General features: G+C 33.1%; 1 protein-coding gene across 8 annotated transcripts in view; it reads right to left on the bottom strand.

The window, feature by feature from the left end:
• RASAL2 (RAS protein activator like 2) overlaps nt 1-18,970 on the bottom strand; it is a 320,061-nt gene that overhangs the window by 210,431 nt on the left and 90,660 nt on the right. For 3 of the 8 annotated variants that reach the window (XM_031936936.1, XM_031936938.1, XM_031936940.1), the window contains exon 1: nt 6,370-8,235. The exons of 3 other annotated variants lie outside the window; for them this stretch is intronic. In XM_031936936.1, coding sequence (XP_031792796.1) covers nt 6,370-6,946 — 577 coding nt within the window. In that variant the 5' untranslated portion in view covers nt 6,947-8,235. Of the gene's footprint in view, nt 1-6,369; nt 8,236-18,970 lie in introns of those variants that run through there. 2 more of the 8 variants (XM_031936937.1, XM_031936939.1) reach the window with 1 other exon arrangement.

Raw genomic sequence — 18,970 nt, 5'->3', positions numbered from 1 at the left:
AATGGCACACATAGCCTGCATTATACATGCACTTTTCTTGTTCTTATTCTAGATATTAGCTAACATTAATTTCTTGCAAAACCTTGATTTAATCATTGACATTCTTGAAGAATTTTCTTTACTTTCAAGTGCTTGCAGTCAAGATGTACTAACATTCACAAATTGCAAAAATTAATCAAATGCATCATAAGAGCCTTGAAAAATTTAAAGTGGTCCTGAAAAGCATGAATCTCAAGTTGAGAATTTGATTAAGTCAGAGAAGCTTAAAGACATTCCATTTAATGAAATAACAAATTTAATGGACTTCCTAGGAATAAAGTAGGAAATAGAATGCAACACTAACCTTGTTAAATCTGAACTTTTATCAGATAGAAACAATGATGAAAGCATTTCTATATTATTCTGACTTACTGGAACCATCTACTTGGCCTTATAAAAAATGAACTCCACCATGTATAGTTGATTTTAAAAAGTGATCCTTCAAGTGAAATTCTGAAACAAGAAATTGGGTTTGAATAATTTTCAGGATTTTATACAAAACTATGTAAAATCAATATTTAAACCTAAAAACCATACAAGAAGATAAAAGGGTAATATTAGCAACTAGGTGATATGGTGGATAGAGTGATAGACCTGGAGTACAAATCTGGCCTGAGACACTTGCTAGCTGAGTGACCCTGCACAAGTCACTTAGCCCTGTTAGCCCTCATCTGCAAATGACCTGGAGCCAGAAATGGAAAATTACTCTAGTAACTTTGCCAAGAAAACCCCAAATAATGTCACAGAGAGTTGGGCACAACCGAAATGAATCAACAACAAAAACGTTGGATTTAGTGGCAGGAAACCCTGAGTTCAAATTTCTCCATACATATTACTATATGGGAATAGTGAGAATAGGCCAAAGGTATCCCCCAAATATTTGCTAGAATTTGTGAATTCTTTCACATTACTTTGAAAAGTACAAATACCTCTATCTTGACCATAGTAGTATGGTCATGGGGATAATAATAGGACTTAAAGAAATATTGTAAGTATGATAAATCTGTAATTTCTGTAAAGAAATGTAAGATTACATTTTAAGGTACAAGGTAAATGTTAACTGCTATTATGACTTTACTTGAGCTTTCTTTTTTAAGACTAAGGAGGAAAACTTCCAATTAGTCACATTCTCTCCTTTATGAAACACAGTGGTTCCCAACAGTGCCAGTTTAATTTTATGCTTTACTAGCTTTATCTGACATATCCTGAGAGGGAGAAGAGATTTCCCCAACCATATATCTTCCTCTCTGTTAGAAATATCCAGCAAATAAGACCCCTTACTATTATTCAAGAGTTTCTTTGCTTTTCATATTGATGATGGCATGGAATAGTTTACTGAAAACTATTCCCTTATTGGTTTACTTTTAAGGTTCCTTCAATTAATTAATAAGCATTATTAAATGTGCAGACATTATTCAAAATGCTGAGAATACAAAGACAAAAATAGTTCCTGCTCTGAAGAATTTCAGTCTCTAATGGGAGAGAAAACAGACAAGATAACAACAAGAAGATAAGTTGGAGATAATCTCAAAGAGAAGACAATAGCACCAGGGAAAGGGAATTGGGAGAGTTTGGGAGGGAGGGGTTGTTCCAGGAAAGAGCTCTTGCTGAATTTGATAGATGAGACTTGAAGGAAAAAAAGAAATCATGAGTGGGGACATGGAGGGAAAGAATTCCAGGCCTGATGGACAGCCATGAAAATGCATGTAAAGATGACAAAGGGCTTTAAAAATCAGAGCACTTATATTTTAGAAGTGACAAGGGAAATGGCTAGATGGAGCTGAAGCTGAGCAAGGGGATGGTATTAAAGCTCTGTGCTTTAATAAGAACACTTTCTCATCTGAGTGGAGGATGGAATGGGATGGGGAGAGATTTCAGCCTAGAAACCAACCAACAGGTTACTGCAATAGTCCAAGCTAGAGAAACAGATGTGAAGGTCACCTGAATAGAGATGATAGTTGAATCCTCGGGAGCAGATGAGACCGACAACAAAACAATAGAAAGGGAGAATAAAGGAAAAGAGAATCAGACTAAGATAGAGACCAGTAGGAGAAGTCCATTTAGGAAGTATGTGACCCTGCTGAAGATCCCATAAGAGAACTGAGGAGTGGTCTGGGAGATAGAAGAAGAACCAAGAGGGCAGGGAGAAGAGAATGAGCAATAATGCAAAAGACTGTGGAGAAGTTAAGAAGGATGAATGCTTAGAAAATACCATGAGATTTGGCAACTACAGAGCACTAGTAATTTTGGGGAGAAAACCTCTTCAAATGAAGACGTCAGACAACAGACTGCAGAGAATTTAAAAAGACAGAGTAAAGGAAGTGGGAAGCATTGAATGTACATGGCTTTCTCAAAAAATTTAGCCATTAAAGAAAGGAGATTAAAAAAAAAAACTCAGCTAGCAGGGATGGATGGATCAAATGAGGGTTTTCTGAGGATGAAGAAGGCATGGGTGTATTTGTAGGAATCATATATAATCAATAATAACTGATACTTAATAAAACTTATTTATGGTTTGAAGATCACAACAGAAGGATTCAGTGCATGGAGAATAAAATGGATTAGAACATTAGGTGACAATAAGGAATATATCTTCAACATGCTTGGAACAAGTCTAGGGTTTCATTGAACAATCCTAGTTTTGACTATTACAATAAATTTATTATTCTCACTCCCTTTCTATTCTTCAAAATACTTAAGTGATCTCAGAGAAGGAAAACAAAATGAAGGCCTATATTTTAAACCTAATTTCAAAAGACCTATTTTATTTAGATTTCTAAAAGAGAATTTAGCTAATATGTTTCAGTCTATCACAAAAGTTCTTGGTCTTCCCTTCCCACTGCTCCCAATATCACACTAAAGATTAGGTTTTCAATAAATGAGGGGGAAAAAATGTTTCCATGATCTCAAAAAGTTTTAAAACCATGGGTATAATTACAGACTTTAGTTTGAGTTTAAGGCCACTCCCAAGTCAGTAAAGGGAAAGTCTACACTAATGCTACCTACAGGTGCTTTATCTAATCTTTGTACTGAAGAGAATTTCAGTCTATTAAGATGTTAAATGGTTTCCATTGGAAATTATGATGTTTCTTTTCTTTCACCACATTCACACAAAGACTATGATAGACTTTAATAAATACTTAACTGCCTTAATTAACCATTACTGATTCTGTAGGGAACTTTGTGTCATCACTATGTAGTTATCAATAAAATTATTCAGTCAACAAATACTTTTACTTATCTACAAATAATTGACACCAAATAATCTAACATGGTCAATGTTTGGTTTTAACAGATGTTTTTTATTTTCTACTGTTATCTTTTTTAATCTAGCAATTTCCCTTATTTTCAGAAGAAATAGAGGAAAAGGAGAAAGCTGTATGTAAAGATAAAACATATATTATAATATCTGTCATCTTCTAAATTACACTGAAATCTGAGCAGAAAGAGATTCTTAGATTTCAGTGCTTTTCATAACCTACCACTTGGTGAAGGATCCCCCTGAAAGCCTAAATTTCTGCAATAGCCTGCTTCAAATCTCCCCACACTCTAATTCATCTTCCATTCAGACAATAAAGTGATTTACCTAAAGCACAGGTCCAACTATGTCTCTTCCCTACATAATAAACTGTGGTGGTTCCCTATTGTCTCTAGAATCAAATACAAAATGTTCTGGTTTTGAAAGCTTCATAACCTAACCCATTCTTACCTTTGTAATCTTTTTATATCTAGCTCCCTACCACACACTCATTCCAATAACACTGGCCTCCCTGATATCCCATGAACAAGATATTCTGTACCAGTGTCAGGCATTCCTCTGGATGTCCCCTAAATCTGTAATGTTCTTTTCCCTCATCTCCATCTACAGACTTCTGCAGCTTCTTTTAAATTCCAATTAAAACTATAGAAAACTTTTCCCAATCCCTCTTAATTCTTTATCTTTACTTATAATTATTCTGCATATATCTTGTTTGTACATGTATATTTCCTTATTGTCTCGCCACAGAAGAATGTAAGCTCTTAGAGGGCAGGGACTTTCCTTAGCCTCTTTTTGTATTCTCAGCTCTTATCACAGAAAATGGCACATAGAAAATTGTACTAAATGTTTACAGATTTATTAACTGATTGCTAAGTAAATAACTATTAAATGCTGAATCTGTTCAGACTGCAAGAAGACTGCAGATTTGAAGAAAAATAAAGACTGCAGATTTGTATAAATTTACTACTATCATTATGTAATTAATATAGCTTACAGAGAGAAAATAAGTGTAGTTTCTATGACAAAATAAATGTATGTCAAAAATGAACAAACTCTAACTTTTAATTGCTCCCTGAATATCCTTCATTCTGAGCACTGTAAAACCCTCTAGACTAGATTATAAAGGAAAAATTATAATATTCACTGTTTCAAATATATATTTAATAATACACAAAGAGAAACCATGGCCTGTGACAGAATATTCCTTTCAGTTATGACATAATTTTTAGAGAGGGACAGAATGACATTGGATTAAAATTCGCTGTATAAAGAGACCTCAAACAAGGAATAAGGTAGAAAAATTGTCAATGTTTTCCTAAAAATAAGGAATATTCTTCTTAGAATTACAGTCATATACATACATACACACACAAACATATATGGAAAATCATTTAACAGTTGAAATGTCATTCTGCTGTCTACTTCTACATGTGTGTTTTAGAAGGAAATTATGAGAATGCCAATTTTTAAAAAAAATTATATAACCTAGAGATTATGAGGCCATTGAAATGAAAATCTAAATTTTAATAACATGTTAAAATTTCTTTATGGCTAACATCTTTTTCAACATGACTCAGTTGGATTGAGGTATTATCAAAGTAAGAGTGTTTTCAACAACCATCACAGATTTTTAAAATATCTCAGCTCAATTCTGCTTGAAGTAGTTAGCTTGAATAACATCTGCTAATACAGAGGAAGTCAGATAAAAAATTTAATAGATTTTTCCTTTGGGACTTTAAAATACATTCACCATCAATAAAATAACACGTTTTATAAAATATGTAAGGTATTATATACATATAAAAGAATGATCTGAATTGGTTCAATTATCTAAACCTAAGAGAAAAATCTGCTTTTATCTATCACAGCTATGTATCATGAAATTCAAAGGTGTAACACTCCAGAAAAAGAACTAAGGAAACTGAATGTAAATTAACAATGCTGTGTTCACTTCTTTTTTCTGTTTTTTTTTTTAACCTCTCCCATGATTTTTTTCCTTTTGCTCTGACTTTTCTTTCCCAACATGATTCATAAAGCAATATATGCTAAAAAAAACAAATAAATAAATGAATGAATGAGCAGATATGTGATTGAAAAAAAAAGGTGTAACACCTCCCACATAGCATTCTATATTCTATTTCATATGGTAAAATTTACTTTATAACACTTAAGCAAAATTATAAGGTTGTTGAGTACTCCAAATATTATCCAGAAATACATGGCCTTCTGCAAAATAACTTCTTTATTTTTAACAATTAATGGGAGAAACTAAGTACTTGAGTACAAAAACATTTTTTTGGTAATGCTATAGTAATTATAAATCTTTTAAGAAGTAACAATATAAAATTAAATCATGAATCCTTAGAGTTGTTCAAAAAATATATGTTCCCTCTACTCTTAAAATGCATTTAATATATGGCATACCTTGATATGGTAAAATTGTGATAGGAATTTTTTTTTTTAATGAGGGCTCCCTAGCCCACCCCACCAATATAATTCTGCAGTATCCCAATTTGAATAGAAAATATTCCTTAATTTAAAACTAGTGAGCTTATAAAAATGTCTGCAATTCTCTACTATTAGTTATTCATTGAAAAATAAACACAGCAATTTGAAATCAATTAGTGATCTACTATTTAAAAAGTCTAACTAGTTACAAGACAATTTGTTATCTAAGAAGCAAATTCAGTCATGGAATCTCAGATTTGGAAGGGACTAAAAGGTTATTCATTTTCTCTTTATACTTAAGGCAGAAATTTCCTCTATAACATTTCCAAAGTCATTCAGTGGTCATTCAGTCTGAAGACTTCCACTGATGGAGAATTAAATCGGCCTCATATCTGAATACCTCTAACAGTTACCTTTCTTATATCAAGAAGGAATTTGTTTGGATCATCATTCCTAACTGACCCTAGGGATCAAGCAAAACAAGCCTTATAATTCTATTTCATTGACATTGACATTAGATATTCAAAGATAGTTAATTCTCCCCTCTTTTCCCCATCTTTAATGTCTAAGCTTATTTGCAGTAATTTCAGTCTGCCCTTATTTTCCCGTTTATCACAGTATACCTTCTTTTATTGGCTCACTGCTGGGTTCTCCTTTTAGACTCAGCATTCGGGAGAAGCCACTGGACAGAGTAGAAAAAATACCACGAGTGAAATATCCTTCTTGCTCTGAATTTTCTGACCTTCCTGAATTCAGAAGTGACCTTGAAGGTCTGCTACTGCAATGGGGTGCAGGTTCAGAAAGTGATCTGGTGAACGGAACCCGAAATGATCTGGTGCCGCCACCTTGGTTCACTGTTGGTGTTCCACGACCATCATCAGAACAAACATTGTTGTGGACTGTTTTCAGGAGGCCCTCAAAGAACTGTGGCTTGTCATGAACACTCCTTTGACTCTGTGATCTCTTTCTTTTGCTCCCTTTCCACCGAAGACTGGGATGTGTCTGCCACCTATAAGCACCCAGTGGTTTTCCCAGATCAGAGTCGGTGTACTCGTAAGTCTTCTTCTTACTTTTTGCTGGATGGCACCACTGAAGATTTTTAAAACTAGTTCCACCTCCTATAGCACCAGCAGTAGGTTCTGATAGAGATCTTTGATAGCCTGCAGGCCAGAGACCTTTCTGCCTTTTAAAGATACTCATTTTCCATCAAACAGCTTTCGACAATTTCTCTAAACTGAATTTTCTTCAACTTTTGCAGCCTTTGCAGTCAAGCCACACTTGTCTGGGTAGCTGAAAGCATTCTACTGCTTAAGCAGCTTTCTTTGTGTGGCTTTGAACCACAGCAGATGTTGCTGTTTAAGGGTTGGTGTCATGTTATTACCCCTTTTCCCCAGATCTCAGAAAATGTTAGCAGCACCCAAAAATCTCTTGTCTGGATCAAGCTTTATCTTCAGTTTTTGAAAAGGATGAAGATTTCTAGCAGGCCATTTGCACTTCCTGCACGGGGTAATGCTTCTTTCTATACCAGGCTTTCAGGAAATAACTTTAGAAAAAAAAGCAGCTGAAGAGAGATAAAAACCCACAAACACCTTTATGAGCCAATGGTAGTAAAAGTTTTTACCATGCAAATGGCAGTGGATTAAAAGCAGAATGTGAAAGTACTTAAGCTGACATCCTTGTAAATTCACAAAAATACTGTTAAGTCATTGCTCATCATGATGTAGTGCTGGTCACACTGCAGACTAAAATGACATTTATACATACACTCCCTCTAGCAAAGCTTCAACAGGAATTCTGCTTTTTACCAAAAGGGAATATCCTTTGGCTAAACTGAGGAAAAGGTAAATTTCAGGAGAGAGAGTCAAGGAAAAAGCCAAAATGGAAAAAGTGTAATTTAAAACAGTAACAATGTAATTATACTGGGAAAATGGAAAGAACACACAAGGCTGGAAGTAGGAAGAGATGTGGGTGGGATTTTTTACTAAGGTTTAGACACTAGTTAAGAAAAGGAAAGTTTTGAGGCAAGAATTTGTGGCAACTGGAACATGGGAATAGACATATTTCAATCTTTTCTAAGAGGATAAAGTTTGTTTTGCAAATCTAATTGGGAAAAGTCAAATGGAAAAAGTACTCCTATCTGTTTAACCAAAGAAAATGTTTTTTATTCTGCATTCCCTACAACTTCAAAGACAGCTGAATAGTTAAAATTTTGTTAAACTATCTTACATTAAACTAAGAATTTATATGCCAAAATTTTTAGGTTACCTCAAAATCTTTAACTGTCTGTTCACAATCCCCTAATAACAGAGAATTACAATGGGAAGACCAATAGATCAAGGACTACCAATAAAAAATTTTGTAAAGACAATCAATTTTACTTTGCAAATTATAGAAATGGTACTTTGGCAAATCTAGAAAACCATCCATTCCTTTGCTATGAAATATATATTGTTATCTAGTATATTCTTATGTTAAAACATTGGTATGGGATTTGCATTTTGGATTTCTAAAGAAATGAAATAAACAAAATTAGAGTGGTATTTTCTCTATTTAAAAAATAAATATAGACAACTTTACAAAAAGATAAATAACATCAATACAATTATAAAGCTTCAAATTCTCTTCCAATTTTTGTTTATGTATTTATGTACTTTTAAAAATCTTGTAATCAATGAAATATAAAATTTTCCCCTAACTTTAATGATGTTCCAGAAAAGATTATATAAGTTTATTTTAGGGAACCTATTAATATGTTAAATGTATTCCACATTTTCCTAAGTACGGGAATTTTATTCTGCATACTATGAAAAGTAAAACCCTTGTTTTACATGAATAATTACTTCCTAATTTAACCATACATAAATCTAAAATCTTATATATTCACTCTGTATAAAACAGAGAAAGAAAAGTTATACTATTTTATTAGTATATTCTTTTGTTTGAACTACACTTTTTATGAAGTTAAGTGATGTGTGTTGACATGTGTACAGTTCGTTTTAGAAATGGATGAAAGTATTTTTTCCCTCTAAAAATCTTCAGACATAAATCAGATTACAAAGCAAACAGAAAAAGACAAAGTGACTGTGAAAATACAGTGACCAGTTATCAGAACAATGAATGAGAAAAGAGAGAGATGCATGGACTATAGAAAGTATGCTTGGGATAGGAGGAAAGAGGAAGGGGGAAATTAAGAGAAATATTTTAACTGGAGATCCTCCATAAGTGCTCATAATTGATACTTTTCCATGGAAATTATAGCTACTCTACTGAACAGTAGAAGGAAAATTTAAGGTTACCTTTCCAAACTAACCAATAATAGGAGAAAAAAATGAAAAGAAAGAAATACTTCCTTACTATGCATTGGTGCATATTACCTTATCTGTTACTCTTCAAAACAATTTTCAAAACTTGAATGCAAATTCTATAATTCAGCAGCAGTTTCCTTATTAAGGACATAGACATGTTAAAAAGGACTTTAAAATGTCATCTGATATATAAGAATATGAACATTATTTCACTATAAATGCATTTCTGATATGCTGATGTCAATTAAAAAAATAAAATAAATTCCTCCTGTAAAAAAATTTACAAAAATGATACGGTGTTTAACACAATTAAAGCAACCTTCATTTAAAGTAAGAAGAATAGAATGAAAAAAAAAGACATTCTTAAAGTATAAGTCTGTCACCCTTGTAAGTCAATCAGTCCTCATTATTAAGACCTAGATATATATTCTATGTTCTTTCCTCTTCCTAAATCATCACTAAATTCACTGCTGCTCCACTGAATCTAACCTTGAAGAAAGGGGAGTCTCCCAAAGGAGAATTTCATCTTAATAGTACTTAAGAAAAGCACAATAAATAAAATATCAGGGATGAATTGATAATGGAATAATGTAATGATCATATCCTCATGGACTGGATGACCTCTCTTAAATTCCTTTCCAGGTCAACAATTCTTAATATCAATAAAATGCCAAATTAGTACAAATTTTAAAGAAAGTCTTTAAATGTTTTGTTTCCCTGAAGGCTGAATTGTTTTTGGTTCGTTTGAAAAGATTTTAGTAGTCTTTTAACTCTATTGATGTTACACTATCTGATTATGTCAGCCAATTATAATACTCCAATTGGAACTCAATGTTAAGAAAAAAACTTTTTCAAATTAAGTAAGAAACTCAAGTCTACTGGAATGAATTAGAAAGACAGTTCTGACATTCATTTTTCCTGGGACTGGCACTGAGTGATTTCAGAGGAGGGTTTTTCAAACAAAGGAGTGTGATAGCAAGGTCTTCATATAATTCTCACTCTGATCAGGAATTGGATCTAAGCTAAGAAGACTATGACACATCATAAAACACTCACCAACAAGCTCCCATCAAAACTGTATTTTCATCCCTTTAACCAGTTATTGTAGCTGAGATCACATATTTATGGTGATGTAACTAAGAGATTTTTAAAGCTAAAATGAACCAGTGTAAAATAAAAGGAATTGGAAAACAATAGAGAATAAGACACAGAAGCTGGTAGACATCAATCATGGCTTACTAGAAAGGATTTTCAAACTAGGACAGCAAAACTGAGTCTAATGATCTGAGTTTGGTAACTCACTAATCTTTTCTATGGCAGTCTCTTCTGTTATAAAATTTGATCTACCAACTTCATGGTTTTGAGGAGCAAATGAAATGTATGATTAAAAATTTCAGAGTATCAAATACTATACAAATACAAGATTCCTTCTCTCCCTTTCCCTTCTTTCCCCAGTATCATCTATACAAATGTTACAATATTTTATTGATATCTGACAACAAACTTTAATTTTCTTCCTGAATATTTTATATTTCAAAATAACTTACATCATTTAAAATAATTTTACAGTGAATCTTTTACAAAGAGAATTATCTTCTTGTAATATAGATAATTATCATTTTATTATTTCATATTATAAGGTAGAGGCACATGTGTGTACTTTATAAGTAATAATTTTCTTGCATCTAGAGCAGGAAATATTATCCTTTTTTGTGTTTTTAAAGTCATTTACAATTTGCTCAGGCCTCAACAGCTACATTGGCCACAGTCTTTTAGGAGCAAACGGCTGAAGGAAAGTAGCAACACAAAAATACCGATGATGCAATGCTCTGTAGAAGTGCTAGTGCTGAGCTAAAGAATAAGGAACAAAGGGAAGGAGATAGGTAGGTCATCAGGAAAGGAAGGCATGGGGATGAGTGTGGGGAATGGGATGGCTGTGTGTGTGTGTGTGTGTGTGTGTGTGTATGCACAGCCTTTCACTAAGTCAGATGAAATGAACATAGCACTCAGCAAGAGTCAGTTCTGACTACTCAAAAAGTCTATTTGGGTACAGACCGAGGCTAGTGAACTGTGAATTGCTGAGTATAGGAGGAAACTGAGACCATTTGGTATTCAGATTATAATCACAATCAGAAGAGAGGGAGTCAGGAAGTGACTAAGGAAAATGAGAGAAAAGATACTGAAAGTATCCAAGATTTGTGGCAGAAAACTCAAAGATTTTCAACATAAACAAATAAATCAATAGGAAAAATAGTAACAACAAAAAGAAAAATGGCCTCCACATCTAGATGAATTCAGACATCTATGAATAAATATTGCAAAAAATAGGAAAGTAATATAATGCTTGATGAGACAGAGGATTCTGTGGAATTTAAGGAGACCGTGGAATTTAAGGAGACCATGGAACCAGAACACACTGTTCCTCAGTGGTTTGAAAGAGAATGAAAATCATGAGAATGTAATTTTTGTCCTGGAAAGCAAAAATAATGAACAGAACAGAAAAAAATCTAATCTACAATGGCAAAACCTCACCAAAGGAACAAAAGAGAAAACCAAGATTGGGAATATAAATACACAGAAATAAAGTACAACCTAGAAGAGAAGAAAAATACCCTCAAGAATATTAAATGATAACATGCTAACCCATGCTAAAAGATAACAAGCAAAACATACTGATCTCAAAGATAGAATACAAAGAAATAACCTATCTATGGGATAACATAGAACTCCCAATACAACACAATATGATCCAAAACAAAACAGAAACATTTCAACAGCAGAACAAAGGAAATAATACAACAGAATTGCCCAAATTTTTGAACACAGAAAATGAAATTCCAATGGACAAAATTCAAAGATAACCTACCCCCCCCCAAAAAAAAAAAATCTAAGGCTGCAAACTTCAATTCAGAAGGAACTCAGGACACAGGCTTGTTTGCATTTGTATTCCAGTGCTGGCTCACAGTAAATACGAATTTTTAAAATACATGCTTCCCCCTCCACTTTTTTCCTTGCTAAAACAGTCTAATCACATTATGATGTGCCATATATAAACAATAAATATTCATACAGAATTTCAGACTTGAGAATCAGAAGGATTGGATTGTTACCCAGTTCTGACACTAGAGTAGCTATGTAGCTGAGCAAAGTCATTTAAACTCCTTGAAATGTGGTCATTTTTTAAAAATTAGGATAATAACATTTGCATACCTGGTAGATGTAAATAATAATATTTGTTCGTATTTTGCGTACATAAGCACTTCAGGCTTCAGTCCTTAGGACTTTTTCCATTGAATTCACCCAAGGAACTTCTTTATATTGTAGGTCACAAGAACCCTGAAACTCACAGATCATCAGCCCCTTGTGACTCATATGAGTGAAGGATGCTTGATGAGCAGAGAGCTCCACCTAGAACCACCATGGATAGAGGGCACTTATGCTAGTCATCCCTAACCTAGTATCTACTCTTTCACTGCCTATTTAGTTTCTTTTTGTATGTTGTCTTCCTCCACTTCAAGTTCCTTGAAGGCAAGGACTTTTCTTTTTCACATTTATGTCCCCAGCCTTTTTGCACAGTGTCTGGAACTTAGAAGGAACTTGAGTTACTGACTCTGTAAATTTTAAAGTATTATACAAATGTCAATTATAATTACAATGCAAAGTACAAAATTGTAAAGATTTTCATGTTCCCTCAGATGGTGTAAAATACAACAACTAATAGATACCTGCCTACTTGTCAAAATAGACAATTTTGTATGTAGATCTTAAGGCAAAAACATTGTGAAGCAGAGCTTTACATTTAAATGGCTCCATAGTTGGTCCTTTATAAATACTCTCTTATTTGATCCTTACACAACCTTGTGAGGTGTTATCCCCATTTCACAGTTGAATAAACTGAGGTAAACAAATTAAGTGACTTGTTCAGGATTACCAAAACAGGCAGTGTGTGAGACTGGATTTGAATTCAGTTCTTTCTGACTGTAGGTTGAACATTCTACTGTAGCTGGCTCTAAAGATCATAAGATTATAAATTTGAAGCTCAAAGGTCCTTAAAGGTTGAGTCCAATCCTCTCATTTTACAGAGGCCCCAAGAGGTAAAGTGACATATTCAGGGTCACACCAAATTTTCCTAGCTCCAAGTTCAGCACTGTTATACATCAAGCCAGAGAATCTTAGCATTTAGGCAAGTACTTTCCATACCTTGAAATTGTTACAGATTCTCTCTCCTGCCACTAAACAGTGATCAACTGGAACAAACCATTTCTCACATAGAATTGCATGATATGAAAACAGGTATTCTCTTTGAAGTCTAATTCAATTTTCTATTTTAAGATCATGAGGAATAACATTTTTCTTTGCCTCCTTGACTTCAAAAATATTATTAAATTTTTTGGAAGTGTCTGTTTATTCTATTTTCATCCCTCCTCCCCCCAATTAGCATATCATCAATTGCATCTGGGAAAGGAGTAAGAGAGGAGAGGATACTAACACTGTTTATAAATGAATATTAAACTACATTCATTCTTATCAAAAGGTGAATTCAAGATCATGTATATTCTAGCCCAATTCAAAAATAGCTTTAAAGAACGAGTTACTTCAGGTAACTAAAGACTTGTTTTAAAATTTTTAAAGTCTTTGTTTATGCAAAGTTAGTAATTAGTGACATAACATCCCTTTCCCATCTCCTATCACTGGAGTCCATCTGCTTCCCCCTTAAGCACTTCCTGTTGCAAAGACCACCTCCCCTAGGGTTAGAACTAAAAGACACACCTGACACGTACACAAGTGCTTCTCAGCAAAGAGACAATTATCTATCTTTAAGAGTCAGCTGTAGGGTGCTTTCAAAAGACAAGTGTTTGGAATCAATGATTTTATAAACAATACAAAAATAAGACAACTGCAGAAGCCAATCAGACATGCTCTACACTCTATGCTCTTCATTTTGAACTGACAACCCCTCTATTACCAACATCATGAAATATTTCTTTGGCAAACTTCTGGAAATTTAATATTATTTAACTATTGAGATTGTAAGTCTTTAACTAGGCTACTAAGGAATTTCAAGCTTTTAGCAATTTAGAAAATAGAAGGAAAAAAGATAAAATAACAGATGTTTGGCAGTCACTAAATTTAAATATGAAAGAGCTGGTCTCTAAATAATTTCCTTTGGTACTTGGAATAGGATCTTCAAATTTTTTAGTCTCCAACTGGACTACTACTCATATATTTTAATCACATTTAATTATTTTGTTGATATATCCTAATATAAAGAACCAATGTTGTTTGAAGAGATCCAGGTAGTTGGTTCAATCAGTTTCTAGTTTGGTAGTTTGTTGAATCAGGCTGTCAAAACTAAAATCTTAACTTTTTCCTATCTTCCCTTTCTCACATCTGAAAACCTCATCTCTGGAGAATAATTAGCTGGGAAAAAAAGTTCTTGATTCAAAGTAAACATGACTTGCAGTCAGAAGGGCTAAGGATACCTGTTTGTTGTTTGTTTTTTTAAATTAATAATTAAATCCAAATAATTATTAAATACCTACAAAATATGGTATTATCTATATCATATATACAAAGCAGGGGAAAATAAAGGTCATAATAAATTTATAAGAAACATATGAAAAGGATGTATTTTTGCCAAAAAGTTATTCTCCTCCAGGTGTTTGTTCTTTGTTTCTTATAGAAGTTGGAGGTTAGGGGAAGCTAGGTGGTGCAGTGGATAGACTACCAGCCCTGAAGTCAGGAGGACTTGAGTTCCAATGTGGCCTCAGACACTTAACACTTCCTAGTTGTGTGACCCTGAACAAGTCACTTACTCCCAATTGCTTTAGTTAAAAAAAAAAAGAAAGTTGAAGATTATTACTGGAAAACTAAATCAAGACAGAGGAAAGAACAGTGGGGAAAAAAGGAAACAGTGAAGAATGGGGAGGGGAAAAACTCAGTTTTAATTTGTCAGAAGTATCATTTAGAAATCTAAATTAATCTGCCACTAGCAATACTTGCTGGATTTTGTTTTTCAGACATTTTATTTCCTTTTAACTCATCATTATCTAAAGCAACTAGCCTTGTAAACAAATATTCTGATTTATCTCATAACATTGTTTACAATTTCTTTCCACAAAAGGTAAGTTTTAAGATCACATAAATGTATAACATAATTCAAAAATAGCTGTAAAAATAGAACTTACTTCTGCTAACCAGACTTCTTTCAAAAATTAAAGTGTCCTATAAACAGATGCATCAATTAAAAAAAAAAAAAAACTAGTGAGATTCCACTCAACAAGAATAAATGGCTCTCCAAAAAGATATTTTGGGTAAATATCTTGTAATTTTGTTAAAAATAGTTCTGGATACAGGAGGTAAAAAAATTCTGCATGTAAAATCTTCTATCCCTTTTGGGCAAAGAAGAAAAAGAGTTGCTGCTGCTGTGGCTTCTTTACTATTTACAATTGCTTTATCTACCCTGGGATAAAGCAAGTCTTTAACAAGTCCCTCAAACTGCCTTCTTGAGAGCCACATAGTAAATAAATAATAAATTATTAACTTAATTGCACCATCTTTTGTAAGAGAAAGAAAATATGCTAGATATGCTTAAATACTAAGGAGGCAAGAGATGAGAAGATGGTGTGGGTTTGTAAGGTTTTTGTTCTAATTTTTTATTACTATTTTGATTGTAATGTAGGGCTTATTTGGACTAGAACTTAAGCTAGAAGTAAATCTAAATAATCAAATTTATACATTTAATGTTTGAATCATATCTTATAGTTATGCAAACACAAATAGTGTTCTCTTTCCCTATCAGAATGCAAGTTCTTGAAGGATAAGGATTATCTGGTTTGCTTGCATTTGTATCCCGAGCATTAAGCATCTAGCTTGGTGTCCAGCATTTGGTAAGTGCTTACTTAATAAATGCTTTTATATAGCTAACTAGCCAGAGGCAGCTCATTCCATTTTGGGTTAGCTCTAATTATTAGGCTGTTTTTCCTAAACTCAAATCTAAATTTTTCTTTTGAAATTTCCAACTGTAACTTCTAGTTCTGTCCTTTAGGGCAAAAGAGAACAAGTACAATACCTTATCAACACCAGAGTCCTAAAATAATTGAATACTGTTGTTATTCTCCCCTTCTCTCTCCTTAGTTCTTTTCTCCAGCTTAAACAAACCCAGTTCTTTGAATTTATTGTCACATGACATGGACTCAAGATTTTCAGCTATACTAGTTGCCCTCCCACTTTACAGTTTAATCAAGGTCCCCAAATGAATACAATACTCCAGATGCTGTCTGGATAAACCTGAATGACAATGTGACTGTCACTTCTAAATTTCTAAAATCTATGCCTCTTTTCATGAAGATCATCATTCAAGATTAAATTAGCATTTTTTTTGCCTGTCACATGTTATTGTTGACCTACAGTGAATTTTACAATATGCTAAAACTCCCAGACCTTTTTCAAACTAACTTGTCTAGCCATACGTTTTGTGACTAAAGGAGAATTTTGAACCCAAGAATAAGACTATAGTCTTATTATATATTATATAGTTATATATTTAACTGTACTAGATTTCACATACTTAGAATCAACCCAGTGTCTTAAGAGTATCAAGATCTTTTTGGATGCCGATTGTCATCTAATATATTAACTATCGCTTTTTTTCCTCAGGAAATTTGATAATCATACTAGTTATGCTTTAATTATCTACTTAAAGTCTTCCAACTGTATTAAACCAAGTGACAATTTGAGAATGTATCCAAAATTTTAAAGGACTTCAATACAGATAGTTTTCATAAACTCACCATACATGTAGTCTAAATTATATCTGCGCACAAATCTGATGCATTAACCTAACTAATTTGCTCTCACTGTCATGCTCCAAAAAATTCTTTGAAACAAAAAGCAGCCATATGAAATTAAGGACAATTATGAATCTCTGCTGGTTTATCTTTCCTTAATAGTCATAGGTTGGCCTGAGCACCATTTTTAATGGGATTAAGCACAATTTTAATAAATTGATGATTTAGTGATTTAATGAAACTGGTTAAAATAACTATATTTCATCTTCTTAGCCCCTCTTTACCTGAATTGGATTATCACTTTCAATATAAACTAAGGCCTCAATGTGAAAGGATCCAAAAAATATGATCTTGTTTGACCCACTAAGGAAGGAGAGCGTTTAATGACACAGAGACTGAAATGTCCTCCATTAAAATAGGACCATCATTTTTAAGTATCCAATCCAATGAAATTAATAGGATTGAAGAAGAATAGTAGTGAACAACAAATCCATCCAACAGACCAGACTCTTCTTCAAATTTAGACATAAAATTTTCTTTGCCCTTAAGTAGAATGAAGGGGGAAGACTACTTGAATGGCCAAACTTAAATAGTCCCAGAAGCCTAATGAAGCTTACTGGGAGCTCTCCTTGGTACTGAGTCTTTCTTGCCCAATTTAAGTCTTTCTTGCCAATTCACCAAACTCTACTGACTATGACCAAGGTTCCCACTTAAACCTAATAGTCTGACAAATAATGAATTTAATCTGTCTAATCTATCCCTGGTCTATTTTGATTCAAGCCTCAATTACTTTTAGCATAAGTAATAAAAAGGGAATTTAGTTTGCGATAGTGAAAGAAACTAGTATGTTAACATTTTCTGAGCAAGAGTCTATGAAGTTTCACGTCAATCATTGGGAAAAAATAAATCTGTTTGAAATGACTTAATTCTGTTTACAAAGGTAATAACAGTTTGATTCTGCTGACAAAAGTAAGTAGATAAATATAATTAGTTATTCTCAATTTTTTGAGGTTTGGTTATCATATATTTAATTTTTAATTGTTTTGTTTTAATATCTTCTCCCTCAGAGATAGTTGGATATATATAGATGTTAAAGTAATTTTAAATTTAGATAACTATCCTAGTTAAGCATGTTTGTAACATCAATATGATCTTAATTCCTCAATCTTTCAGTCTACAATCAATTGTCAAATCTTTTCATTCTTCCCTCTACATCTCTTGCATTTGTTCTTTTCTCCACTCAAACAACTATCACCCTTGTTCAGAATCTTATCACCTCTTTCCTGTACCACTGTAATAGCCTACAAGTTGGTTTTCCTTCCTTAATTCTCTTCCTGCTTCAATCCATCCTTCTGCCAAAGTAATTTTTCCTAAAAACTCATCAGACTATATCATTCCACTCCAAGTTGTTCCTATTAATTCCAGTCAACCATTATGTCATTTTTACCCCATTTTGTTTAGCTTCTATTTTTGCAAACTTTATAATGTATAATTATTAGAAGTATAATATTAATAATATATAAATAAGCAAACCCCCATCATCAATTGGATATATATATTCAATTTTCATTTTATTGATAATATGTGAAACAACAAAAATTTAGGAGACCATAATCTAGACAATGTTTTCCCAATTGATTAATAAATATATCTTATGAAAGAAAATCAAAAGCTTTTATTAAACAATTGAAATCTGAACAAAGAAAAGAGCAGCAAGCCATAGTAGTATTGTCATTCAGATGCCTGAGGACCTATAGCATGTACCTGTGTAAAGAATGACTATCACAACAGGTGACAATTCAAATAAATCTCTCCACTACCCCTAACTATTCATCTTTTCTAATCATCATCCTTCTGTACACTAAATTAATGATATCCCTGCATACAGAATCACTCCCCAAAGTACCTATTGTCTCTTGTTTCACCCACAAGACACTGGAAACAACAGACACATACCAATGACACACTGCTGAAGGAAAAGAAAAGAAAAGCTAAACATCCTGTCACAATAGACAGCATTTACAAAATAGTCTGTCTTTCTTTATAAATAGCAAGGAGAGAAAAAGAGCTTGAAAATGCATTTGGAATAGATGATTAGTCATGTGAAAATTTCAGAACTCTTCATGAAA

Source organism: Sarcophilus harrisii, chromosome 4, assembly GCF_902635505.1.
Source record: "Sarcophilus harrisii chromosome 4, mSarHar1.11, whole genome shotgun sequence".
NCBI lineage: Eukaryota > Metazoa > Chordata > Mammalia > Dasyuromorphia > Dasyuridae > Sarcophilus > Sarcophilus harrisii.
This window is presented reverse-complemented; position numbering and strand designations above follow the sequence as displayed.